The sequence below is a fragment of the Aulonocara sp. 'chitande type north' Nkhata Bay genome, linkage group LG5 (assembly GCF_057382095.1).
Source record: "Aulonocara sp. 'chitande type north' Nkhata Bay isolate Kocher_YH1m ecotype deep benthic linkage group LG5, A_spYH_male_GT1.1, whole genome shotgun sequence".
NCBI lineage: Eukaryota > Metazoa > Chordata > Actinopteri > Cichliformes > Cichlidae > Aulonocara > Aulonocara sp. 'chitande type north' Nkhata Bay.
In genome coordinates, this window is record NC_141348.1 from 30,041,755 (window position 1) to 30,066,963 (window position 25,209).

The following is a 25,209-nucleotide window of genomic DNA, read 5'->3' on the forward strand; positions in this document are numbered from 1 at the left end:
TCTGCTTGTGTACTTAATTTGTGCCCTCATGGAAGTTATGGGTTTCCAGACTGACAAAGACAACTGTGTTAGCAGTGGAAAAACAAGTCCGACAATGGTATGAAGAGCATGTCAACAATGGCGCCACTGCAATAATCTCATATAGTCCCAAAGGAGGTGTTGTGGGAAAGAGAACTACTGATCCCATGGGAATCATGTACCCACCTATGAGAAGTTCAGTTGAGTAATGTGGTTATTTCTGTTTCAGGCTTAAACATGTTAAAACAACAATAACATCAAACTACCTGGCAATGGTAGATTTTTCTGCTGTTGCAGATGAGCTTAACATGGTTATACTTTTTTGTCTTTCAGCAAGCAAAAATAGAAGAATGCATGCAAATCCGCATCAGAACAAGGGCAGGTGGTGAGCCAGAAAAACAAGCCAATGACAAAAGTTAAAGAACAACAGCTCAGGCCCTGCAGGGCTCCAGTTTTGCCTATTTGGAGCTGGACCCCTGCTGTGCATGAGCTGTTGAAGATTCAGCTCATTTCCCCATAAATAATTTCACATTACTAAATTCTTTAATCTTAGACATCACCATAATGCTGTGAAAAAAAACCCCAAACATTTTAAATTGAAGCAAAGTGGTTTAATTTCAAGTTACCATTTTTATCCTGTGGCACAGACCCTCTATCATTTCTCTTAAATGGAAAGCTGGCTGCTTTTCTTTGGTTTGCTTATTTCCCACATACACTGAAACTTAACAAGGATCAGACCTGAGTATGACTCCAGTTAGTCTAATCACTACTAGTTTGACATTACTGGTTTAAATTTAATCAATGTCTGGAGCCACCAAAACAAGTGTAATGTTGACCTTTGGCCAGCTGGGGGAGTATTTGTGCCAGTAAAGCATGTATTTGAACTCATCTACAGACCTAAAAAACAACAACAACAAAAAAACCCAAACCCACAGCAATTAAACTGATATCATAATCAAACGCGTGCATTCTTTTTGGTCTTTATTATTGTAAATTCATTCAGAATATAAGAAATAATATTAACATTAAGGAATTAAGCAATACTACAGCATTGCAAAATACAGTTCTTGTTTTCCACCACAGTGAATTTTATATCGATTGATATGTGCAGACTTCTGGGTTTAATTCAATGGGTTTTACAAAAGTATTGCTTTAAATGTTTACAACCATTTGTATACACATCCTGTATACAAATCCTGGTCAAATGTTCACCGGGATTTCTAGTCTGCAAACCTCTTTCCTGACTGAGCTAAACTGTGGGAAGTTATGCAGCATCATAAAATATTTTTTTGATCGGGTCATAGGTCAATGATAGGCCTTAAATGACTAGTTATTTTACACGATCTACCTAGCAACTCCGTCATTAATTTCACTTTGTTGAGTTTCTGTGATATTGTCTTCAGACGTTTGTAATGCAGATGTCTTGTTCGCTGCCTTAGAAGGTTTTTTATTTTTCTTAGTGGAATGATACAACTGGATGGCTTGCATGACATCAGCAGCAGTCCAGTGGTGATGGATCAGAGCGTCCTGTAGGGTAAAAAGTCCATCTCTGGTGCGTCGTACTCCATTACACACTGCTGTGCTACGCAGTTCCAGTCCTATCTCATGCACAATTTTACGCAGATACTTCTGAGTCTCATTTAGGCACTGCACCTCTGTAAAAACAGGAGACATGTTTGAAACTTGACCCGCATTTTTTTTTTTTTAAATCATCAAATATGTTTTATGTGTTCAAGTGAAGATTACCTAATGTGAAGTTGGGAGGCTGGAAGCGAATGCAACGTAAGCCGGTCAAGATGGGTGTCGATTTCCCCTCTGGACCCAGTAAACCTTGCACAGCCATCTCATAGGCTTCCTGTGAGCGCATGTCTGTGCTGGAATACCTGTACAGCAAAAAAGAAACTAATCAAATATCGTTTAGTACTGTTGCAAATATTTACAGAGGGTCTTATGCAAAAGCAGAGGGTAAAAGATGCCATTATTAGGTTTACAGAAATGTAACGTCTTACGTCAACAATGTTTTTTGGTTGACTCCCTCCAGCATTGACAGCACTCTCTCCAGCTTATCCTGTGTGATGTGATCTAGGAGACAGCTTTTTTTAAGTATATTTAAAGGGACATCAGTTCACATAACAAGTGTTTTGCTTATATTCTTGCACTTCAGGTATATAAATTAGAACTGCTCTTATAAAACCTTTAAAACCACATACACAATTCAGTCACAGGCAGGGCTGAACTTCCATAAGGCAAGAGGTGGAGTACACCCTGTACAGGTCGGTATTCTGTTGCAGGGCTAACAAAGAGATGCAGACAACTCACATTCACATCTACGGCCAATTTAGAGTCACCATAAGAGTCACCATATTTTTGAGTTAAATTGACACGCATGTCTATGGACTGCAGAGAAACCAGCCCAAGGACTGGGAGAACATAGTCCTCACAAAGACTCCAGCAGGTCAGTGGATTCGTAGCCAAGACCCTTTCCCTGCTGTGAGGTGACAATTCTAAACACAACACCTTTGTGCCGCCATGATACTTTATCGAAAAGGACTTTGCTATTTTAAGTGAAAGATTGAGGAAGCTCAAACTAAAAGAGAAATGATTCATACCATAGGTGGATCTTTCCACAACTCGACCTGTGTTAGTGAAATTATCTGTTGCAGTTCCAAATTCAGCCTCCAGGGTATAATCCTGCAAGAAATATTGTAGAATTGGATCTGTCAGCGTTGGATCTGAACTGCATCAGTTTATGTCTGAGAGAAAATTACAAATTACCCTCGTCACTCTTGTGGTGTAGAAATCATTCAGCGCCTTGTTTCCATTCCCAACGGCAAGAACTAGAATAGAATAGAATTCAACTTTATTGTCATTGCACATGCACAGGGCAACGAAATGCAGTTTGTATCCATCCAGAAGTGCTTTAGCCATGATATAGATATATTACAATATATATTAGCAGTAATATAGATATGTAAGTATATTACAGAAATGGGTCTATTATGGTATGTTATAATGTACACGGTATGAAGTATGTTATGAATATTCTATAACTATAAGTATGTACAGGCTGTAGTGAGTACAAGCTATGAACAGGCTATGAACAGGATATAAATATGAAATAAAAAACTATACAGAAATCTGAGATATACAGTTATACAGAAATGTGAACTATGCAAGTTATAAACACTTGTAGGATTAAAAATTATCGTTTGTACAGAATGATTATTTACACAGAACTATACAGTGATGCAGTTAAGATAAGTGAGATATGTGGATAATTTCTACAGAGGCTATATAAAGTGCTAGTGGTTGTGAGTGATGGTTCAGTCCATGTTATTATTGTGTGTTTGACGTTTTACATTTTAGAAATATGTGGATATTCTCAGATCATTCACAAAACGAATGCCAACACTGTAATTAACAAATGATTTTTTTCAAATGAGCAATTCTAAAATTATACCTAGAACACCCGAGGAGAAAGTATCGAGGCGATGTCCGACTCCAACTCGGATATGCTGGAATTCAGGTCCTGTGACTAAAATCAAAATGAAACATTATATTCACTCACTACAGTGTTATTCACCACACCTGAGGTTTAATTTACTCCAGTCACATCTAAATTGAAACCAGATTTCATGGATGACCTGTTACAGGGTAAAACGGTGGAGACACAGAAATCTGTTATTTCTGTGTCTCCACAGAAAAAGTTATAAACACTGTTCAATATCAAAGTGGAAAAAAAGTTGTGAAAAAGAAAGTACAACCTCTTTTAAATCAAAGGGTTTATGTGTCAAATATCATCTGCTACCAAAAATGACGCAAATACAACCTAAGATGAACAACAACATGACACACTGTGTCTCATTTATTTATCTCGGCTTCTGAAATGCTGAGGCAGAGTGTAAAAATGGCCAATGACCATTATGGCCAAAACTTTCCACTTTGGTCTCATCTCTCTACATTATAATAATCATTATAATGATCACTCCAACTGTAGAATGGTGGACTTCAGATTGTTTGGCATGACCTTATAACTGCCTCATCCTGTTGCCTCTTTCTGCTTTTATAAAGGTGGTCACACTGGCTGATGATCACTCAATCAAAGTCTATACACAATTGTGTATTTAATTTTTTTCCACACACTGCCTCTGAAATTTGGCTTAATTTTTGTTAAATAAACAATGACACAAAATTATGTTATCCACTGTTGTTCATCTGAGGTCATATTTACCAAATGTGAAGACTTGCTGGAGATCAGAGGATTTTTTTTTTTAATGCTGCGACATGTAAAACTGTAGAAAAGAAAGAGAGTGTACTTTTTTCACTTGTTCTGTAAAAGTAACAGATTTTAAGTTTTGTCTTTTTTTGTAAAAGAAGGGCTGTGAACTTTGCCACCTGATGATTTACTGCAAACTAAAGCATCTGACTGTGTTGTGAAGGTGTTTATACTTTAAAGGTGGAGTGATAGGGACGAGAGGTTGGTGCAGCTGGTTTCACTTGCACTTGGTTTTTCACAATGATGCTAACAAAACAGCTGCATGGACCATGAGGTCAGATAAATGTATCTTAATGTATCTGTTAATGTATCTTCAGAGCGGAGACAACACTTGTTAACATTTTCAGTAAGGTGGATGTACATACCCAGAGGGTGCTTGGATAGTACAGGAACCGATACTGCTGATACCGTGAGTCCTTTGGACGCTTCACTCTCGTGTCTGGGTTGTGCTAAGAGTCGAACCTCGTGGGGAAGTGGCTGGGAAGGCGCAGCATTCAAACCTGAGGTGTAATACACGCAAGGACATTCAAGTGTTAAGTTAAAGGCATGCTGAGTATTAGCTGCATCATGCCTCAGTTTAACAGCACGCATGGGTGATTGACAACAGGACCACAAGACACCAGTGAAAAATAAACTACACTCACCTTTAAGAAGATTTGTCTCGATGCTGTCCCGTACCAGTTTCCAGTGAACACCAGCAGGTTTGTAGACACAGAACAGGCCCTCTAACTTCCGAAACGTCCGAATAGCTGGAGTTGCCATTATTCAGCAGCATCAGATTATACTTATGTCTTGGAAAAATAATAAAACTAATTAAAAAAGACTACATGTCATGGAAATTTTGACGAGTGACAGTTGTTTTGTTTCTACTGCCACTTTCTTCCATGTGAGCCTACGCGCATGCGTACATGATGACGCTTTTCATTCCTTATTTTTGGCCATACCGCCATCTACTGGAATGGATGTATGTGTACGCTATTTTAGTCCTTATATAAGTAGAGAAACGCCACCAGAGCTTCCACCAGAATTATTAAACAGCCGCTTATTGTGTGTAGTAACAAGCTGGGAGACGTGGAAGAATAATTGGTATTTTATTGGGGGTTTTTTTTGTTTGTTTTGTGTGTGAATTTTTACGGTTTGTTTCAGAAGATGGCAGTAGCAGCCGCCACTCAGAGAACAGAGTGGAAAAGAGGACGAAGAAGAAAGCAGGCAGCTAACTTTAGTCGCTGTTTATTTTCGTTGACAGCTGAGAAGACTTCAGTATCATTTCGGCATTTTTCTAATTTGAGGTTTTTGCTGTAAGCTGAAGCTTTGGCCTCTGCTGTTAAACTGCTGTGTGCGGGCAGGTACGTTAGTTTGTTTTCACGGGACACTGGTCAGAGAAACGCTACGTAGTTATTGTCAAACTCCACTCTTACATATCCAATTATGGTGACCTCGGGGGCAAGAAACACGTTGCTAAAACCAAATATGAGTTGAACTGAAACCTGGAGCTACACAACGAAACAGGATTTGGACTTATCCAGCAAGGTATACCCCCATGGTAAATGTGCTGCCAAGCTAAACTTTATTATGTTCCAGATTAGAGATCAACATGAGGTCATTGCACACTGACCACTCAGTCCTCCTTGAAAATAATATCGCCATTCCTGGAAGATCAGACACCTCTGTACGTGGATAGTAGAAGGATCTGAAGTATTTTAATAGCATTAGACAACAGTACAACGGTACTAACCATCATACCACTGTGCTGCGCACAGTGGTATGATGGTTAGTACCGTTGTCTCACCGCAAGAAGGTCCTGCGGTGAGACCTGAGTTCCTCCACAACCTTTCTGCGTGAGTTTTGTCTTCCTCCCAGAGTCCAAAGACATGTGGTTAGTTATCGTTAGTTATTTGGTTATTCTAAGTTGGCAATAGGTGTGAACGCGAGTTTGGATGGTTGTCTGTCTCTCTGTCTGTTAGCTGTGCGTCATATTCGTGACATGTCCAGGTTATACCCTGCCTTTCGCCCTATGGTAGCTGGGATAGGCTTGCTTCCTATGAAAAGTAATTTCTTCTTTCCAACAGTCATCAAGTGCTTTCTGGAGGATTACCCAGTTGTTGGGGTTTCTCTCTTGTATTGTAAGATCTAATAATGGGCAAAGTGAGGCTTTGTGATACAGTGAAATATTTGAAGCAGTAATGCCAGGATTATGTTGCAGTTTCAATGTAAAACATGAATCTCACACGAATCTCCACAGTGTCACCCACTGGCCACTTTCACTATCATCACACCTTGGTAGGTACGACAGAGACAAGCAATTGTACAATAGATCATTAATGACTGTGGCTAATAAACGCTGTGGTTCAGCAAATACTGTCAGACTAGAATTAAAACATATTCAATAATAAAAGTGTAATAAAATACAGGAAATGTTGTTGACCAGTGGTCAAATTGGTCACGCTTAGTATTACAGCAGCAGTTTTGAATGTCTTAAAATCGTCACCCTGAAAAACAGTTCCCGTAACAAGAAAATAAATAATGTTAATAATATTCAAACATGTTTCTCTGTGTGAAACAGCCTGATTAGATAACTCATATTTTGCTCAGCTGTTGTCTTCTCTTTGGTGTCCATCAGGTGTGATGCGAGCTCCTCTGCGCTGGGTGCTATGGGATGTGAAGGACACCCTGCTGAAGGTGCGCTCATCTGTGGGAGAGCAGTACTGCAAGGAGGCAGAGCGTATGGGCTTGAGCCTCAGTCCTGTGGAGGTCGACGCTGCTTTCCGGCAGGTTTATCGACAGTATTCCAGTAGATACCCAAACTACGGCATCAGTCAGGGCCTGAATGGACAGTCATGGTGGAGGGGGGTGGTGCGGGACACTCTCTCTCAGTGTGGTGTACAGGAGCCAGACTTGCTAAACACAGTAGCCAACAATCTTTACCATAACTTCTGCAGCGCAGATAACTGGGAGGTAAATGATCACTGACACGTTCATACACCTAAAACACCTTGTTTAAAGATTTTAAACAGTTCCTCGAATAATGCTTTTTTAAATTTTATGCAACAATATATAAATAAAGGCTACAGGATGTGTATTTTCTTTTAACTATAATCATCATAATAAGCATTTCATACTGAACCAGAAGAACAGAGCACATTAAATATCTGACTTGTAAAGCAACTTAAACTTTGCCCCCGATGTTTGGAGAATGTCATATTAAACTGTATAATATTCCTTTGTTTCAGGTATTTCCAGACTCAAAGAAGGCTCTGGAGAGTTGTTCTTCTCTTGGACTGAAGCTGGGTGTGGTGTCCAACTTTGACAACCGCCTGGAAGCAATCTTACACGTTTGTGGGCTGTTGCCATACTTTAGCTTTTTAATAACATCAGAAGAGGCTGGTGTAGCAAAGCCCAGTCCGGCCATCTTTAGTCAGGCACTGCAAAAATGTGGTGTGCCAGCTGATAGAGTAGCTCATATTGGGGACCATTATGTTAATGATTACCTCACTTCTCGGTCTATGGGTATTCACGGCTTCCTTTTAGACAGACATAAGGATGGCCAACTCGATGTTCCTAGGGAGCATCGGCTGATTTCACTGGATGAGCTGCCGTCACGGCTCCAGCAGCATATGAACTAACATGAGTCATAAGATAAGATAACCTTTAGTCCCACACGTGGGAAATTTGTTTGGTTACAGTAGAAACAAACGGTGTCAAGTGAAATCTACTCAGAACAAACTGGCTTAATTAGCGAAATAATGTATGGACTGTTGACTTAAGTATATCAAACTACTTCATCCTCATAAGACAAATGAAATGCTGATAGAAAAATGTAAAGAAATCTTAACATATTGTATAGTTATGTTTCATGTCTTTGTATTATAAAATATGTTGGGAAAAATAAGCCTCTAACTATACTGTGTCTCTGAATATAGAGAATATGAAGTGAGGCAGCAAACTGTCAGACCTTCGACAAGGTTCTGAAAACATTCCTGAGAGATTGTGGTCCATGTTGATATGATGGCATGCAATTGCCATATGCTGTTTGGCACGTGCGCATCCATGATGCAAATCTCCTGTTCCCCACATCCCAAAGGTGCTCTGTTGGATCAAGGTGTGGAGACTAGAGCCCATTTTAGTGCATTGCCATGTCCAAGAGAACTATTTCAGATGATCTGAGCTTTGTGACATTAGAAGATGGGAACACTGTGGTCATAAAAGAGTGGACATGTTGCGCAATAATAATCGGCTCATTTGGTACAGTGTCCCAAAGGATAGATTCATGGTTTTCTGGTGTTTTAAGCCAAATTCTGACCCTACCAACTGACTGTCACAGCAGAAATCGAGACTCATCAAACGAGGCAACTTTCTTTTCCTAATCTACTGTCCAAATGTGTTAATTTTCCTGTTTGACTGAAGTCCCTGTGTGGTCGTCAAGGTTCAAGGTGTTATGCGTTCAGCAATGCTGTTCTGCATACCTTGGATGTAACGTGTTTTGATGCTGTTGCCTTCCTATCAGCTCAAAGGAGTCTGGTTATTCTCTGACCTGTAGTAGCCACAGTGCATTTTCTGCAAGAGAACTGCTGCTCACCAGGTATTTTCTCTTTAATCAACTATTCTCTGTAAACCCTAAAGATGCTTGTTTGGGAAAGATCCCAGTTGATCAGTGGTTTCTGAAATAATAAGACCAGCACAAATAACCAGTGAGGTCGTATTGAGCACATCTATATGGCTGTGTGCATTGACTTGATTTATATTTTATTGATGTCAGTGACTTTAAGGTGGTTGACTGCAAAAAAAATCAGCACTGAAGTCTATAGTTTGTGTCTTTGCTTCTCTGTAATGTCATATCTGCACCATCAGGCTAAAATGTCTGCTGGCACCAAGGTAGTGCCAGTGGAAAGCATAACTGAGGACTACAACTTTTTTTTTTTTTTTTAATTAAGAAGTTTATATTAACCACTGGAGGAATTGTTTTAGAAGACAAGCCCAGAAATGTTTTTGCAGCACTCAGGACATGTCAATTCTTTTACCATCTTTTTTAATAATCGGTTATTTGGAACTTGTCCCCACATTTAGGGAAATTATACAAAACAACCGAGTAACCATCTGCTTTGAGCAGAGCTGCTATGAATTGTAGGCAGCAAATGTATTTGCAATTGATTGTGTCAAGTCACATAAAACATCCACAGATCAGCTGAAATATCATGGCAGGAGTCTTGCTGTAAAATAAAGTGTCCTGAAAGTTGCCTGCATTCTCTCAATTTGTGCTCAGCATCAGCTATGCAGGTACATTTCTTTAAAAGGTTATTCATTAGCAGGCCGCTTTACAGGAGCTAAAAAGCTCTGATCATCCCTAATGATATTTCTCAGTGCTTAGCAGTGAGGGGAACAAGGCAGGGTTGCTTAACCCTAATACCTTTGTAAGTACCCACTTTAAACCATCTGGTCAGAGGCAGATACTGGGAATGTTGGACTGAGGATCAAAAGAGCTGCAGAGAGACCAAAGTGGAATTGCTATTTACAGCAAGCTCCAGCCTCTTATAGAATACGGATTAAATCTTTTTTGGAAGAATGTCAATGTTTTTAATTTTTAAAAGAAAGAAAAAAAAAAAGACGACACCCCTCCCACAGTGTTCAAAAAAAATTTTTTTTTCCCCAAGTCGTATTTTCACCTTGAGTCGTGTCCAGTAAAATTTTTCCCCGTACGAATGCTTGTACGTTGAAGGGTATTGTATATCTTTAGGGAGTCATCCGTAAGAGCTGCTTAATTCAAAGCTGGTTTAGTAGCTCAGCCAGACGGCTCTAAAGGGCTCCACAGAAATCCAATTGCAGGCATAATGGGATTGCAAAAAAACCAAAACCAAGCTTCTCATGCAGAGAGCCAAAGGGAAGAGCAGAGGAGGTGCAGCATGTCATGAGGGAAGATGTCAATCCAGTGACTTACAATCAAAACAAAAGCCCAGCATGTCAGCACGTGAAGCGGACTCATATTGGAGGATGAATGTTTGAATGTGAATGGGTATAGATTCTGTGAAATAAAGAAATTAATAAATAAACAGGCTGAATGGCTATATAGCAGAAGCTGGACAAAACGTTTCCCTCAGCCATAAAAGCACTCAAGACTGCAGCTCTTTGTTCAAATGTGCCTGGGGTTCAGAGTTCCGTGTTGGCATTACTGCATCTTGAAATATTCAATGGCACAGAAAAATAGAGTAGAAGATCAGAAAATTAGGGTATTTTGAGAGAGCGAGCGCTTCACAAGTGAAAAGAAGGTCACGCAAGGAATAGAAAAAGAGACTTGAGAGATGGAACAGCAATTAAGAGACATATGAAAGAGACAGACACACACTTGCATATTTAATTCTTCATTGGAAAACAAATAATGGAGGCTTTCCAGTTGTGCCAGCATAAGTCTGGCACCATAAAGGGATAATGCATGAGAAGCTCAACAGCAGGATGTGTTCACCCAGCAAATCCCCCAAATATATCTGTTTCAATCCTGCAATACACATGCAAATTCTGCAATGCAAAAATCACGTACTGTAAACAAAGACAAGTTTATCATCCACTCAGAGGCTTTTGGCATAGAAACGCCATCACATTCACAGTGAACACACAAAGCATGTGCACATGCTTCACAATAGTGTCAATTTGTCCTTTAATTCCCTTACCAGTAACATAAAATTATTTAGAAATTTCAAAATAACCACTTTAAACTTCAGAGGCTTTTTTTCCCTTTTCCTTTTTTTTTTTTTGAGCATTGCTATAAACACGGCACTCGTATGCTTTGCATTTAAAATAAAAGCTGTGATTTAAGTGCATGCATGCTTAGGGGTATATGTGCAAACCGCGTGCTTAGTCCCATCAGTGCTCGTTCAGGCAGTTAGAAATGGCATCTCTCGTATGTGGATGCGTTTAAGTGTCTACATCGTGCAGTGAGTGCTGTTTTGTTTAGCTTTTTTATAAGCAGTGAAGAAGCTTGCAGATGAGCGCAATTTTCCAAAGGTACTGTAGGATAAAGTGGCCACTCGTGTTGGTAGAGTTCTTGCTTGCAAATTTAAAAAAAAAAAAAAAAAAAAAAAAAAAAAAGGGAAAAAAAAACAAAGAACCTCTGATGCATGCACATGTACAGGTACAGCTTAGGAATTAAAAAACGGAAACTGACAACCATTTTCGCTTCAGGAGCAATAAAGAAAGTTTCATCAAAAACGCTACAGGAATAACTTAAAGCTGCAGTCTCTGCATATACATTTTGATTTAAGATCAGGAAATCAATGTGCATGAGTCTAACAATTTCTACTTCTGTCGAGTGAAGTGAGTTCCTTCCCTAAAAACAGACACTAAAACATGTTAAAGCACCGGTTTCCCCACACCAGAAATTATTAAAATGTCCTTCGTGCTCATAGTGTTCTGATGAAAATGTGCAAAGATATTAAAAGACAAAAATAGGAATTGGGGATGTATGACTCAAGTGAATTATTCTTGTCCTGCAGCTTGAAATAACGCCTTTTCTATTCAGCATCCACACAGGGTGATTAATGGCCTTATAGATAAATTCCCATGTCCTTTAGGCCAGCCATAAACTCTAATCAGGACACACAGGGCTCTTCTCATGCATGATTTGGCGGCAGCATCAGTCTCAGAGGGTCAAACAGTCTGCTGCAATTCTGAGTATTTTCGTAGAATCAAAGAGCAAAGCAAACACATTCCTAGATTGTTGAAGTCCAAAAGGTCCCAGTCATCAGATAGGAGAAATGGAGCATTTAACCTCCCACATGAAGGAGGCCTACCTCAGTCACACTTAAGATACTGTATTATCACTTCCCTTCTGGCCTGCTGTACCACTTTGGATGCAAGCCGTGGGGTTTGAGGACCAGGCAGATGAGGAAGACTGAACACGGCATGAAACGAAGAGCTCATGTTCAAGTGAGATGTTTTCTCAGACCACTGAAAGACAAAGCCCAAACATTTATGTTTATGTTAAGGAATTGTCTAAATAGTTAATATTCAGAAGATTATCAACAAATTCCACAAAAGACGAACATTAAATTGGTGACGCTGTTGTGGTACATGAGGTATGATGATTATTTTTTTTTTTTTTTTTTTTCCATAGAAACTCTACTTTTTGCACCCCTTTCCTACTTCCAGAGGGCCTTCTATTTTTAGCTCCCTCGTGGAAATGATCTAAAAATAACAATCACTATCAACTAACCGAACCTTTACAGGGGATCGTCACTGCTGATGAGAGCTGGGTCTCCATCTATAACCTGAAGAGACCACAGTTTGCAATCCCAATGATGGAGAGGTCAGGAGCAGGAGCGGGACTTTTAACTGAATTCAAAGTTCTAGTAATCAACGGTTCAAGACTTTTAAAGTAGTATATTTTGCCAGCATGCACCAGCACACAGTTTACTGGCCAGACCTACACAATCAAGTTGCTTTATATAGCTAGGTCAAGATCCTACAAAACTATAACACATAACCCAACACAAGCATTTGGTAACAGTGGGAAGAACAAACTCCCTTGCAATAGGAAGAGTGCTACAGCAGAACTGCAGTCGGGGAGGGGCCACCAGCTGCCTCAACTGCCTGGGTGGGGTGAAGCGCACATCATAAATTCAGTTCAAGGGGATAACGGAGGGCAAAATATAAGAATTTAAAAACTACTACTAATAAAAGTACTCCAAGCAGTCCAAAGTTGACCTTGAAAGAAAAAACGTTATGTGATATACATTTATCTGCCAAGTTTTTTTAATGTCCGTTTCCCAGCGTTTTGAATCTTTGTGATTGCACCTTCTATCTGCATTGTTGTCCAGTTACACCAGTCACAAACATGTTCACAGATTGGTGTTCACTAGTCTAAAAAGGGTCCCTGACAATATCTTACTAGAAATCTCTGTGGCCTGTTTGTGCTTAATGCAGAAGCTCTTCAAACAACTCTGAGCCACACACAGCTGTCAGGAAGTATTGAGAAAAAGAAATGATTTCATTAAAAATAATGTCCATAACAGAAAATTTTAACTGTAATCACAGACAGATAAATGGATGCACTCTCTGTGCAAACACGACAAATGTTGACAGCCCATATTAGTTGCCCACAGTCTTCACTGCTCTCAGCTTCCACCCTCTCATATTCATCTAATGGATACTGCATCCCCTGCAGTGTGTAAGTGGAACTATGAAGTTAAAAATGCACTTTGTTATAAGAAAGTAAAGTCAAGTACCACTCTCAGATGGACAGCAGGACACGCCGTGCTTTTCTGTAACATGGTGATGTGCGTGGCTGCGCCTGCGACAGTCCTGTCTCCACCAGCAGCTGGAAGAAAAATAGACCAAGCAAACTCACTGTGGCATCAATTTCATCTAATTTTCAATTAATCTGTTGCTTACAGCACAAGATATTTATGTAACTTACTGTAAGACTGTACATAACACCATGATGAGAACACACCCAATCACACACAACACCAGCATCGTGGCAATGGTCTGTTGCCTGTGATTGGTTGCAACTACAGCGAGGAGGTCTGCATGCTCACACCTCATCCCGATAAAGCCTGGATGACATCTGCAACACAGAAAATCTGGATGAAAAAGAGCCGCTGATGGACTTTCATGACACCACTGCTGGCTAAAATGGAAAGTTACAACAGTTGTAGTTAAAGATTGTGATTTCATCCAATGAATCATATTGATACCACAGACACCAGAATGCAAAATGTAAATCTGTTTTTAAATCATTTTGCAAAGGGTAGCAGAACAGCACTATCACAGAACAGGGCCATCTTGATGTGAACTAAATGATTTAAAGGCTCGAATTATCTCTGGTCACCAAAAATTATATAGAAAGGCTCAATATAATACCAAAAACAAACCCTACACACCCGGTGGAACATCTCACAAATAATTAGGTTTATGTAACACCTGTAAAGCAGGCGTTTTTGGTTTTTTGTTATTTTTAGGTGTAAAGACGGGGGGGGGGGGGGTGTCAAACTTCAACAATTATGCAAATATGGAGATTTAAATATCTGTATTGGTATATGACATAATAAAAGATTCACAAAATCCAAGAAACTCTCTGTAAGAACTAACTGGCCACAATTTTCAGGCCTGAAAACTGGGGCCACGGGATATTTTTAATGTTTAAAAACATTAAAAATATCCTGTACTGGACATCATTGCGTTAGCTCAGGAATAAAATAATAATAATAAAAACCCACACAACATCAGTGACAAAAGTTTGTATTTTTATCCACAAAAGCAGCTTTAGATTCTGCCATAAAGACTAAACCATATGTATTTGTGTATTTGAGATAATAAAACACTGCAAACTCCATTGACATGAATAAGATTATGATGCACTCACTGATGGTCTAATGGCTCAAGCAGGCCTTAATTGTTTCCACAAGACGATCCCAAACCAAATGAAGAATATATTTAAAAAAAAAGAAAAAAAAAAAAAAAGAAAAAAAGACTGCTTAGTTAGTCTTCAGTCCTGACTTGTTTAAGTGTTTGGAGCTTTATGAACCAAAAAGCAAAACAAACAAAAAGAAAAAACCCAGGAGATCTCAAAGTTTTGAGCAGCTGATATTCTACAGAAATTAATAATCACAAGCATTTAGATTTCAAAACATCTGCAATGGGTCTCCTCATTCCCAAAGTGCAGACTGTCACCAAAGGCAGAGGTGATGAGGGGATCTTGCTCACATAACACTGCCTTGGTATCATTTTCTGTTCAGTGGGACGTTGACGTGTTTTTCAAATAATTCTTTGGATTTACATTTTGCTCAGTGTTGCAACACTTTTGAACAGCAGGTTGTACATCAGCAGGATTGCAGTGCCTTAAATTTCAGTTTCAAACAGTTTCAGCTTTAAACTGTAAAAGTGTTGTTTTTCATGTGAGACCACAGACAGGATGCAAAGGTGGTGTTTTATAACCATAAATCCGCTAACTTACACACATGCGGGTGTCTCTTCCAGTATAAGGAAGCGGCACGTGCCGTGGAAGCAGAAGTGTCGGTGGGAGTCTGGACAGTCGTCGAAATGAGACCGAACCGCTGCTGCTACAAACTCTGTTGAGATGAGACATAATGTTGGTGTTACTCTTCATGTTGTTGATCTTAATGATGTTACCATGTTTAAAGTTGACAGAGTGTTTTTGCAGTAGTGTTTCACACTGAAGCTAATAACCAAAATGAAAGTCTTTTGGTAGAGTAGCTAGCTAGTAGAAATCCATTTTATAGGTAAAGCTGTTCAATCCAGTAACACAAATATGTAATCAGTCAATCACATGGCAGCACCTCAGTGCATTTAGGCATGTAGACATGGTCAGGTTCGACCTGAAGCATCAGAATGGAGCAGAAAGGTGATTTAAGTGACTTTGAATGTGGTTTGGTTGGTGGTGGCATTTCAGAAACTGCTGACCTGCTCTCATCTTTAGGTCTGACGGCAAATGGACTGAAAAAGCAGCAGCAGCTCTCTGGGTAAAAATGCCTCGTTGATGCCAGAGGTGATGGGAAGAGAATGGCCAGGCTGCTTAAAGCCAAAAGCAAGGCAACAGTAACTCCACCGCTTGTTACAACCAGGGTTTGCAGAAAAGCATCTTTGAATGCAGAACTTGACAAACCTTGAAGCAGATAGGCTATAGCAGCAGAAGACCACACTGGGTGTTACTCCTGAAGAACAAGAAACTGAGGCTAAGATTTGCCTGGCGCCACCAAAATTGCTCAGAAGAAGACTGGAAAAACATGCTTGGATAGATGAGTGCATGCTGCAACATTCAGATGGTAGGTTCAGGATAGTGATGTAAAGGCATGCGGGATATTTACTTGGCACACTTTGGTTCCCTTAGTAACACCTAGGGAAGGGTATCGTTTAGGTTTTATCCCATACCGGTGCCAAACTGGTACTTTTGAAACGGTGCCGGTGCTTAAATGGTGCTCAAACCGGTGCTTAAAGAATGGAGAACACAAAATTGGTCCAAAAACCTCTCATGTTCAGCTGTTTATTTGTAAAAAGATAACAATGTTAGCCTTTTCTGCAGCTATAGGGGATTTATGGCATCACTCTTGGCTGGAAGCAGTGCTTAAACAATGGAAAAAACAAACTTTGTCCAAAAACCTCTCATGTTTAACTGTTTTCCACTTTTTCTTTGGTCATTTTAGCCTTTTTGGCCAGGGTGAAGGGAGTATCTGCCATCAAACAAGAAGACAGCCGCATGTAGCTATGATGATGTTTGCTAGTTCACCTTACATGCATTAATGTAATAACGTGGTTAGCCTACTCAACGTAAATTACACACGAACAACATTAAGCTACTCACGCAGAGAAGAAGGCTGCTGCTGCCATCATCATCAGTTATCATTTCTGCTACACTGGCAGGGCTAGGGGCCAGGACTCTACTCTTCGGGGTTTTGGGGGGATGTTGCTTACTCCAGATAACAGGCAACCCACGCGCAGTAGATGTGCACGGTGTGAGGTCTCAGCAAGCTATCAAATACAGCCGCATTTTTCGGCTTTAAAAAAACAAAACAAAACAAAAAAAAAAAAAAACGCTATGCGTCGCCAGGTGTTTCATCGGATTTGAGGTGTTACCTCCTTTGACAGTATCACAGTATCAGCTTAAAGCACTTGTTGCAGGCTGCTGAGTTTGCATATTTTGCTGTGAAGTACAGCCAGACTTTTGACCACTTCGCCTTGGGCATTTTTAATCCAGTGTTGCCAACTCCTCAGTAAGGAAAATCGCTATTGGTTGTCCTAAAAGTCGCTAGAAGTCGCTAAATGAGTCATCGCCTAATTTGCATAATTGGAGAGAAATAATAATAATAATAATAATAATAATAGATTATAACATCGTGGAAGAGACAAAGTGAGTAAAAAACGTAAATGCATTTAGAGTTTATTTAGAACTACAAATTAAATTTCTTTTAGCAATTATTGTTTTTTTTTTTTTAATGTCACAATTCCAACCCTGCTCCTTTACCCGGGCTTGGACCGGCAAAAGTGACCCGAAATAGGCACTCTGGTGAGTTACTTTGTGTGTGTGTTTAAGTAGTTTTAAACTTTGTGATCCACAAAACAGCATAAGAGTAAAAGAGTAAAAGAAGAACTGACTGCGTTACAGCACCCGCTGCTTGTTGAGAGTAAAAGCAATACGCGCTTTCACGTCTTTTTTTAGCGACTCTTTTTAGAAAAAAAGCCGCTAAGGGGTCTGAAAACTCGCTCAATATAGCGTTAAGTTGGCAACACTGTTTTAATCTGTAGCTCTGCTCTAAAAGAAGGTATGTACCTGGACCCGCCTACTATCCTCGGAAACGTAAAATGATTGGCTAGAATCTAAAGTGTATGACATCTCAGGAAATAAAGCACCGAAATGTGCTCTGCTTTTCAGTCTGGTTACTACCGTTTATGTCAGAACGATGGCACCGGATACCGGTACCCATCCCTAGTAACACCTGAGCACTTTTTGGGATGGGGTAGAATGAGAAAGTCACATCATGTGCAGTGGACCAATCTGCAGCACTTGTGGGATGCTGTCGTGTCACTATGGACCAAAATTTCTGAGGAATGTTTCCAGCACCTTGATGAGTGTTTGCCATGAAGAATTAAGACAGGTCTGAAAGCAAAAGGAGGCTCAAACAGATTGCTTAATATGACTGTACCCATGGTAAATGAGCAGCCTACAGGAGCTCAGTATTTTAACTCAGTCTCTTCATATCTGTAAATTTTACCCAAAATTTGTAAATCATATGCAATCCCAGTGCCTGTATTTACAATAGTCAGGATGACAAAGGTGGATGTGATAACTCTAAAAATAGTATAAATCTACCAAGACCTGAAACAACACCACCTACGAAATCCTACAGTTGACACACCCACGCCACAAACGGTAGACTTTAGTTCCCAGCTGCGGACGGCTTTGTGGTGGCTTACGTCTTTCATTGTACCTGAGAGGAACAATTACAGTAAAGAACGTCAATGAAAACCCCCAGTGGGAGGATGCAAACAAAATCTTTTCCCATCAGTCTTACTGGGACTCAGGAGAGTGCCCATCCCTGCAGGTTGCATTGTTCTTAACAAAAAAAATAAAGCCTACAATGCAGCTTTTTTATCAAGCAGCAATCTCAGCTTTCCCTGTGAAACAAAACAACAGGACAAAAATAACCGATTAAACGAACACAAGGACAAAACATGACATTTCTTTTATGTAGGCAGTACAGCCAACCAAATTCCTACACTACTGACTCAAACAAATGTGAATGCAGCACAACCATCCAAAAACAGATGCCACTTTGTGAGAGCGATGAACATCCAGACAGATAGTTGTATTACACGCTGCCTTCGTCACACACTTCATTCCAACGGTAAATGGGCTGTTGGACTGCAGTCTACATGTATTGTCTCCTCCTTTCAGACTCTGTGAAAGCGCTCCGTTGTGCCTGAGGCATCTGCCTGACAACCCCTCTCACTTTCCATGTGATTTTGATGGCAATTTGAAGTAGGACTGAGAATGAATACATCCTTTAGGGCAAGAAAGGGTGTTTTTCAGATAATAATTCAACACTGTAGGTGCAGCTTTTGTAAAACGGCTAATTGTATACTGCTCATATACACTGGCCCTAATCTTTCATTTAACATAATTGTTCCCTGACTCACACTAAGAGGATCAATTATCAGCGCGCGCCACACTGTCTGCGTAATGTTAATGCACTGTTGGGAAACATCGCAGTGATTGTATACGTGTGCTGCCATGAACAGAAATATGACTTGAAAAGCAGGAAACATTCCTATAGATGGTTTGACAGCGACCCTAGACTTCCTCTGCATCTTCACGTACTTGTGATACTCATATACTGAAACTTACTTTTAACAGGGTGGATGTTGATAGTAGTGGTTCCAGTGAGGCTTTTGGTTGCGCTGCTGCTGGTGTTTGTTGAAGAGCTGCTTGCTGAGGTGTTAGCAGCAGAGGAGGTGGCATTAATAGAAATGGTGGCATCAGTAACTGTTGCATTTGTCTGCCTTGGTCCGACTATAAAGAGAGAACCTGTTAACATATGATTACAGATACAGAGAGAGTGGATAAAAGGACAGCGGCATGTGGAAAACATCTCAATCATGACCTTAGATTTTCATGGATCATGACTTGCTTACTTTTAACTGTAGGGATGTTGGTTGTGGCTGGAATTGTTGTGCTTGTGCTGCTAGTTGCCGCAGAGCTGCTACTGGAGGCATCTGGAGGAGCAGTGGAGTTTATACTGATGGAAATATTGGCTTCAATAGTTACTGAACTGCTGTGCCCTGCTCCGAAGGTAAAGAGAGAGCCTGCAGAGAGAAACATAAACAGCTGTTAATGTAGGGCAGGTATAGTGTGAATATCACACACATGGGATTAACACCCCAAACCATGCAGGACAAAAATACCACAAATTTCACTGTTAACTCACTATCGAGTACCATAGATATTGTAGAAGTACCTATAGAAACATTTTTTAATACATATTAATATAATCTGATTGCTGCCCATCGATAGAAGCTTGTTTCTGACCAAAAAAATATATATTTTTCTTCCTTTTATAAGCCAAAATTTCCACTTTCCAACTCAAACCTCTGAGAAAATTACTCAAAATTGAGACAGTAACAGAATAACCTGAAATTCTGACTTATGGATGGCAAAAAATATTAACAATAACAATGTTTTTGTTTAGTGGCAGAAAGCAGCTTCCATACCCCTCCAAATGAAAACCAGGTGTCTCATATTCTCCTTATTACGATCAACCTGAAGGTTATATCTAACAGTCTACTCATGGACCATTATGACTTACTCTTCAATTTGATATTAATGCTTCATTGAGTAACAGGCACCCAACAATAGTAACAGGGTCAAGCACCCACTAAAAGGATGAGATGAAAGCACTATAAATACAGCTGGTCCCGTGAAGACACGCAATTACAACCAAAAAACTGAAAATAGATCCTAGAAATAGGCGCGGTGGTTTATTGTTTAAGGTGATGACTGACACCAAACGATTATGAGAAATGTGACTGCACACACTCTTCACCTTCCAGTCACAAATATAGTCGATAGAATAATTAGTCCAAGTAGATCACCCACATAAGTTAAAACACACCCACTAAAGCCATTTAAAATAAATAAATAATAAAGTTATTCAATTTAATGATTATATAACGTTAAATAATAGAGCCCAAAAAAAGCACAGGGGGAGGAATGCTCACATTCAAGCTTATTAACTTTGTTTAATTTCTATTTAATTGTTTTTCAACATTTAACACAGCTACTCACCGCTAATGAGTAAAATTGTTCCCCAGAAAATCCGAGTCATCATGATGAGCAGCTCTCCAAACCGCAGGAATATGACGAGCAGTTTCACTGAAACGCGGGTGTGTTAAGAAGCCATATCAGTCATTAGTGTTGCAGACCCCGGGACAAGCAGCAGCCGCAGCGGCGACCATCAGCAGAGACCACATTTAATCCGGCGAGCATACACCTGACCTGTTCTCTAGTGTCAAACATTAACATCTGATCTATCCACAGCTTCTTTTGGGGCGCAGAAAACTAACCGCGGTCGACTTTACCTTCTTTGCCTTCCTGGATGTCCGAGGGTTTAACTTCACAGTGTTCAGTTGAGGAAATTGGTGTGTAATCCCGTCAGAGCTGACCAATTAGAGGCAGGGAGGGAGGAGGAGGAGGGGTACCATCCCATTATGACCTCAGTATGACATCTATGTTTGTTTTTTAATTCTTAGCCCAAATGTAAGAGTTCAGTTTTTATGTATTAATATTTAATCTGATTTAAAGTGTGAGAGAGATGTCCTTCTCCACGTCTTCTCCACTCCTGCTACATCAAGTTTAAAAAGAAATATCCAATAATAAATATTAAATGATTTTAAAGATAAAACATTCTTATTCTTATCCACTCTAACCGATTAAATGCCAATTAGAGTACAGAATTTCCCTTTAAGGCAACTTTTCATTAGAGATTGCCTAAATAAGAATTATTTTTTTCGCCTCAGTGTTGCCTCATTAATATCATTAGGTTTCAAAATTAGTCAGAGTTTTCTTCTTTGGCTTCTTTGGGGTTTCCTGCAGCTTTGCTGCTCCGTCTGTTCATTCATCTGTCCAACAGTTTGGTGCAGACCAGAATATCTTTTCTCTGACTGGCTGCGATCCCATAACATGTGTGGTGGGTATTTAGAAACTCAGAGGACAGTTTGTTATGTGTGTAGTGATTCCCCGACCTTTAGCTAACAGTGCCAGCAAGCTGTTATCAGGTTCGAGAAAGCTGAAAACACAAGTGCTCAGATACACTAAATAAAAGTGACCTGGAAATTCAAAGCATGTTTCCTAATATGTTAAAAGAAAAATCTTGTATTCTTTTATCTGCTTCCTTGTCAGCTGCACAGTTACATTAGAGAGGATATCACCAGGCATTAATCCAGCTAAAACAGGGAACCTGCTGATTTACACCGCTCCTGTAGTGCTATAGCGGAGGCCTAAAAGTGCTAAATTATATCAATAAATACATTAATAATTAAATAAATGTGTCATTATACAAACAACGAATTAATCATGTCGTTAATTAAATAAAATACAAGTAAAATTTGTGTAAAAACACATAATGTGCCGCAATATCTGATTAGTTACCCTGCACAGCAAGTCATACACAGCAAATTCAAAAGTGTTAAATTTTTTGGTGTTAATAGTCTCCTTGCAAAAGTAGAGTTAATTTTACTCTAAGCAGAGTCACATTCTTTTAATGTAACTCTGAGGTGTAAAATGATAGTAGTTAAAATCGAGTGTTAAAAATGAGTGTTTCTCTGTCAAATCTGGAGGTGTTACAATGGAAACATTAACTCTTGACCTCTTAACTCTGAACTCCTAGAGGGGCTATGACACCAACAGAGTAAATTCACAGACTCCGCCCCCAGCACGGCTCCAATCGAAGCTGAAGTGAAGCCGTTTCAGAACATTTTGCTCTACATATTTGAGTTGTTTGCCATGCTTGGTAAGTCATTTTTTCAAAGATTGTTTCAATTGTTATTAGCTTTTACTTCTGTGGCTCTTTGGAGTTGAGACAAAGCTGTGTGAAAGGCATTAGCTATGTTGCTCGCTGATAGCATAATATTCTGTTTTAGCTAGCTGAAAGGTATTGTTTGCGGGCAAATACCACAGCCTTGAAAAAAAGCTTGCATGTGAATTTTCAGTCAAACTTTTGGTCAAATACACCTAAAACAATGTCTAGAATGTGAAATGTTGGTATAATGGTGCTACTTGAAGCCTGAAAACGATCGCCCATAAAAAAAAAAATAAAAAAACGAGCAAACAGCAGTAGCAGATGTCCTGACTGGATTCTACGGTAGCATTTAGATCCCTCCAGAGTTTTGTGCACACGGTTTAGGTAAAAATGAAAAAAGTTGAGGTTTTACATTTAGTTCAGTATTACCTGTTGCCTGTGTCCTTGTCTTTTGGGAAAATACTTTACACAAGTAATGGCTCAAAGAGGATTCCTTTTTTTTTTTTTTACTGTGCTGCAATTGTTTACTTGTTTGTGCCGTTAATTAGTGTCAACTAATTTTTATTCAATCTCCGCACAGGATATGCTTGTGAAGATGGAATATGGGGGAGAGCAGAAGTGCGTTGAAGTTCCACAAAGGGATGAATGAAGGACATGCATATTGTATTGAAGAAATAAGTGATGAGAATGCTGTTATTTGCATTTACCATGTCAGACCTTTTGATAAACAAAATTCTAATGAAAGTGAGAACATGTATACTGTTACATCTTTCAGAAAATGTTTTGAAATTGTGGTGCACAGTTCAGAATAAATGTTTTTCAAAAACCATTGCATCTTTTTAGTAAATGTTTATTTCCAAAAGAAATTTCTAGAAGATCAGAACAGTAAAATTCCCGCTTTTTAGAATGAATTAGAAGATAACTCTTACGTAGTTAAACTAAAATACTCTTTGAGAGTTAATATATAAACTCTTAACACCAAGTGTTAAATTATCAACTCCAGACAGATTTGGTGTTTAACACTAAATCAGAGTTAACGTACCAACTCTCCAAAAAGAGTTAAATTAACACTCTCTGGTGTGGACCCATATAGACACTTTAATAGTGTTGAAATCAAATCCGACAGTGTTAATTTGGACATGCTGGATTTGCTGTGTAGGCAAAGCTCGCTCCTGTCCACTTAAGCAGGAGCGTTTTTCATTGAAAATACAAACAGTGAATGCTGAGTCTCTATAAATAGCGAAGTAATTTTAACAGAGGATCAAAAGTTCTGATGACAGATTGATAGAGTACCATAACACCAGTGACTGAGCAACATAGAAATGCCTTACTTTATGAAAGAATCCACTTCTTGACGCAATAAACACTTCAAATGACAGATTTACTAAGACTCAACCGCAAAAATGCGCCGATGAGAGTGGAAGGTTCTGCGTGTGATCGCAAATGAACAAGTAAGGTAACCTACTAACAAAAATAATAAAGTGTAGGAGCAGTTTTTATAATCTGGAGCCAACTCCAGAAAAATCGATACGTTTTATATGCTGGGACAAGAGTTATGTCTGGAACTGATGGAGCAACCTCTGGATGGAGACTCTGTAGAATTTGGAGGGTGAGACAACCGTTTGCTGGATGCGTTTGACGACTGACCCGAATGATGAACAAAATAACACAAAATTACCGACTGCGCCAATTGCGCAATTGCATCCAACGCTCGGTTTGCGCCTGAGAAAAGACACGTTTCCTTGTTTCTTTATGGGCCGACGAATATTATTATGAAGAACTGGAAACATATAGAGATTAGCTTTATGTATTCATAGTGTGTAGTCTGAAGCTCTACAGGACACAACCAAAACAACTGGGAGAGCAACCCACCCGAAATTAACGCTCCTATCAGAGCTAAAAAAAAAAAAAAAAAAAACAGGCGCAAATAAAACTTGTTTTATATATTAAATGATTTTCAGCGCCAAAGGACGCTTTTTTGCTGGCTGAATTTAGCTCTGACAGCTTTGACCACTCACTTTATCTTTAATGCCTTGAATATTTAACCACACTTGCTAAACGTGAATATATTTCCTCACTTGAAAAAAAAAAAGCATCACCTTGCTCCAGCACAGTTTGGTAGCGTCACACCAATATCAGTATGACTGTAATCATGATGTATTTTCCTTGAAATGTAAATATACACATTAGAGACTAGATATATATATAGACAGCTATAAAACTGCTAAACTACTCCCCTGCATCCGCTGCGGTTTCCTTTGCAATGCCATAAAAGAACAGCAGCAGCATATCAAACCAGCTCCATCTGCTGGACATAAACAGCAAGTTTATGGAGAAGGACACAATAATAATACTTTTATTAAAAATATTTTTAAAATATATAATATAACATATAATATATAAACGATATCAACAATTCAGCGTGTAGAGACAAAATATCGACTTAACCAGGAAAAGCAACATCTTAAGATTCATGTAAGTAATGCGAGCGCCTGCAGGAAGCTATGAAATGTTATCTAATTAATTGATAATAATAATTGATAATGGTTATTTGCTTATCTAAATCGCCAGATTCCATTAAAAGTTTTGCATTGTATTTACGTAACAAACATATTTTTTTGAGTGTACTGAGATCAGTTCTAGATCGCACGTTCTGTTTGTAGATGTTTTATTCAAATTTGAGATATTGATGTGTATCCTTTCGTGCAAATAGGTACTTTTTATATACTGGAATTTATCAGGAGTACCTCCTTGTACTCCTCTATGGTTGGGCAGCTTCACTGATTTCATTTTTGCTGTTCTTAATTACTGACTGACAGCACCAAGTGACATTAATTGTTATCACACTTGCACACTGGCAAGATGGTAAATCATTACAGTGGCATTTGAAAAGATCTG

The 25,209-nt window shown here is 39.2% G+C and overlaps 3 protein-coding genes across 9 annotated transcripts; 1 reads left to right on the top strand and 2 right to left on the bottom strand.

Annotated features, from left to right (window-relative positions):
• Positions 1–607: 607 nt before the first annotated feature.
• Positions 608–5,218, bottom strand: trub2 (TruB pseudouridine (psi) synthase family member 2). Its single transcript, XM_086292905.1, has 8 exons — positions 4,939–5,218; positions 4,660–4,794; positions 3,479–3,553; positions 2,794–2,855; positions 2,628–2,709; positions 2,028–2,100; positions 1,765–1,901; positions 608–1,673 (listed from the first exon to the last, which is right to left on the bottom strand). Exons 1-8 carry the CDS (start codon positions 5,054–5,056, stop codon positions 1,363–1,365), a joined length of 993 nt encoding a protein of 330 aa, XP_086149031.1. The 5' UTR covers positions 5,057–5,218; the 3' UTR covers positions 608–1,362.
• Positions 5,219–5,256: 38 nt separating this feature from the next.
• Positions 5,257–9,527, top strand: hdhd3 (haloacid dehalogenase-like hydrolase domain containing 3). 5 transcript variants are annotated; one of them, XM_086292906.1, is made up of 4 exons: positions 5,257–5,380; positions 6,537–6,574; positions 6,915–7,249; positions 7,525–9,527. In XM_086292906.1, the coding sequence occupies exons 3-4, from the start codon at positions 6,920–6,922 to the stop codon at positions 7,915–7,917; spliced, it is 723 nt and encodes a 240-aa protein (XP_086149032.1). In that variant the 5' UTR covers positions 5,257–5,380; positions 6,537–6,574; positions 6,915–6,919; the 3' UTR covers positions 7,918–9,527. The 5 variants fall into 5 exon arrangements, with proteins under 5 accessions (XP_086149032.1, XP_086149034.1, XP_086149036.1 ...); XM_086292908.1 differs by lacking the exon at positions 6,537–6,574 and having other exon boundaries at positions 5,287–5,640; XM_086292910.1 differs by lacking the exons at positions 5,257–5,380; positions 6,537–6,574 and adding an exon at positions 5,650–5,837.
• Positions 9,528–10,626: 1,099 nt separating this feature from the next.
• Positions 10,627–21,002, bottom strand: tgfa (transforming growth factor, alpha). 3 transcript variants are annotated; one of them, XM_086292912.1, is made up of 8 exons: positions 20,873–21,002; positions 20,580–20,666; positions 19,430–19,600; positions 19,143–19,322; positions 15,237–15,351; positions 13,698–13,847; positions 13,507–13,598; positions 10,627–12,229 (listed from the first exon to the last, which is right to left on the bottom strand). In XM_086292912.1, exons 2-8 carry the CDS (start codon positions 20,620–20,622, stop codon positions 12,222–12,224), a joined length of 759 nt encoding a protein of 252 aa, XP_086149038.1. In that variant the 5' UTR covers positions 20,623–20,666; positions 20,873–21,002; the 3' UTR covers positions 10,627–12,221. The 3 variants fall into 3 exon arrangements, with proteins under 3 accessions (XP_086149038.1, XP_086149039.1, XP_086149037.1); XM_086292913.1 differs by having other exon boundaries at positions 19,143–19,307; positions 20,580–20,933; XM_086292911.1 differs by having other exon boundaries at positions 20,580–20,931.
• Between the last annotated feature and the right edge of the window lie 4,207 nt (positions 21,003–25,209).

Coding starts and splice junctions, on each gene's coding strand:
- trub2 (XM_086292905.1), bottom strand. CDS start 5,056: ATGGCAACTCCAGCTATTCGGACGTTTCGGAAGTTAGAGGGCCTGTTC. Junction 2,710..2,793: donor ACACCACAAGAGTGACGAGG/GTAATTTGTAAT, acceptor TATTTCTTGCAG/GATTATACCCTGGAGGCTGA. Junction 1,674..1,764: donor GCCTCCCAACTTCACATTAG/GTAATCTTCACT, acceptor CTGTTTTTACAG/AGGTGCAGTGCCTAAATGAG.
- hdhd3 (XM_086292907.1), top strand. CDS start 6,478: ATGCCAGGATTATGTTGCAGTTTCAATGTAAAACATGAATCTCACACG. Junction 6,575..6,914: donor TTCACTATCATCACACCTTG/GTAGGTACGACA, acceptor GGTGTCCATCAG/GTGTGATGCGAGCTCCTCTG. Junction 7,250..7,524: donor GCAGCGCAGATAACTGGGAG/GTAAATGATCAC, acceptor CCTTTGTTTCAG/GTATTTCCAGACTCAAAGAA.
- tgfa (XM_086292912.1), bottom strand. CDS start 20,622: ATGATGACTCGGATTTTCTGGGGAACAATTTTACTCATTAGCG. Junction 19,323..19,429: donor CAACATCCCTACAGTTAAAA/GTAAGCAAGTCA, acceptor ATATGTTAACAG/GTTCTCTCTTTATAGTCGGA. Junction 15,352..19,142: donor CAACATCCACCCTGTTAAAA/GTAAGTTTCAGT, acceptor TCATCTCAACAG/AGTTTGTAGCAGCAGCGGTT.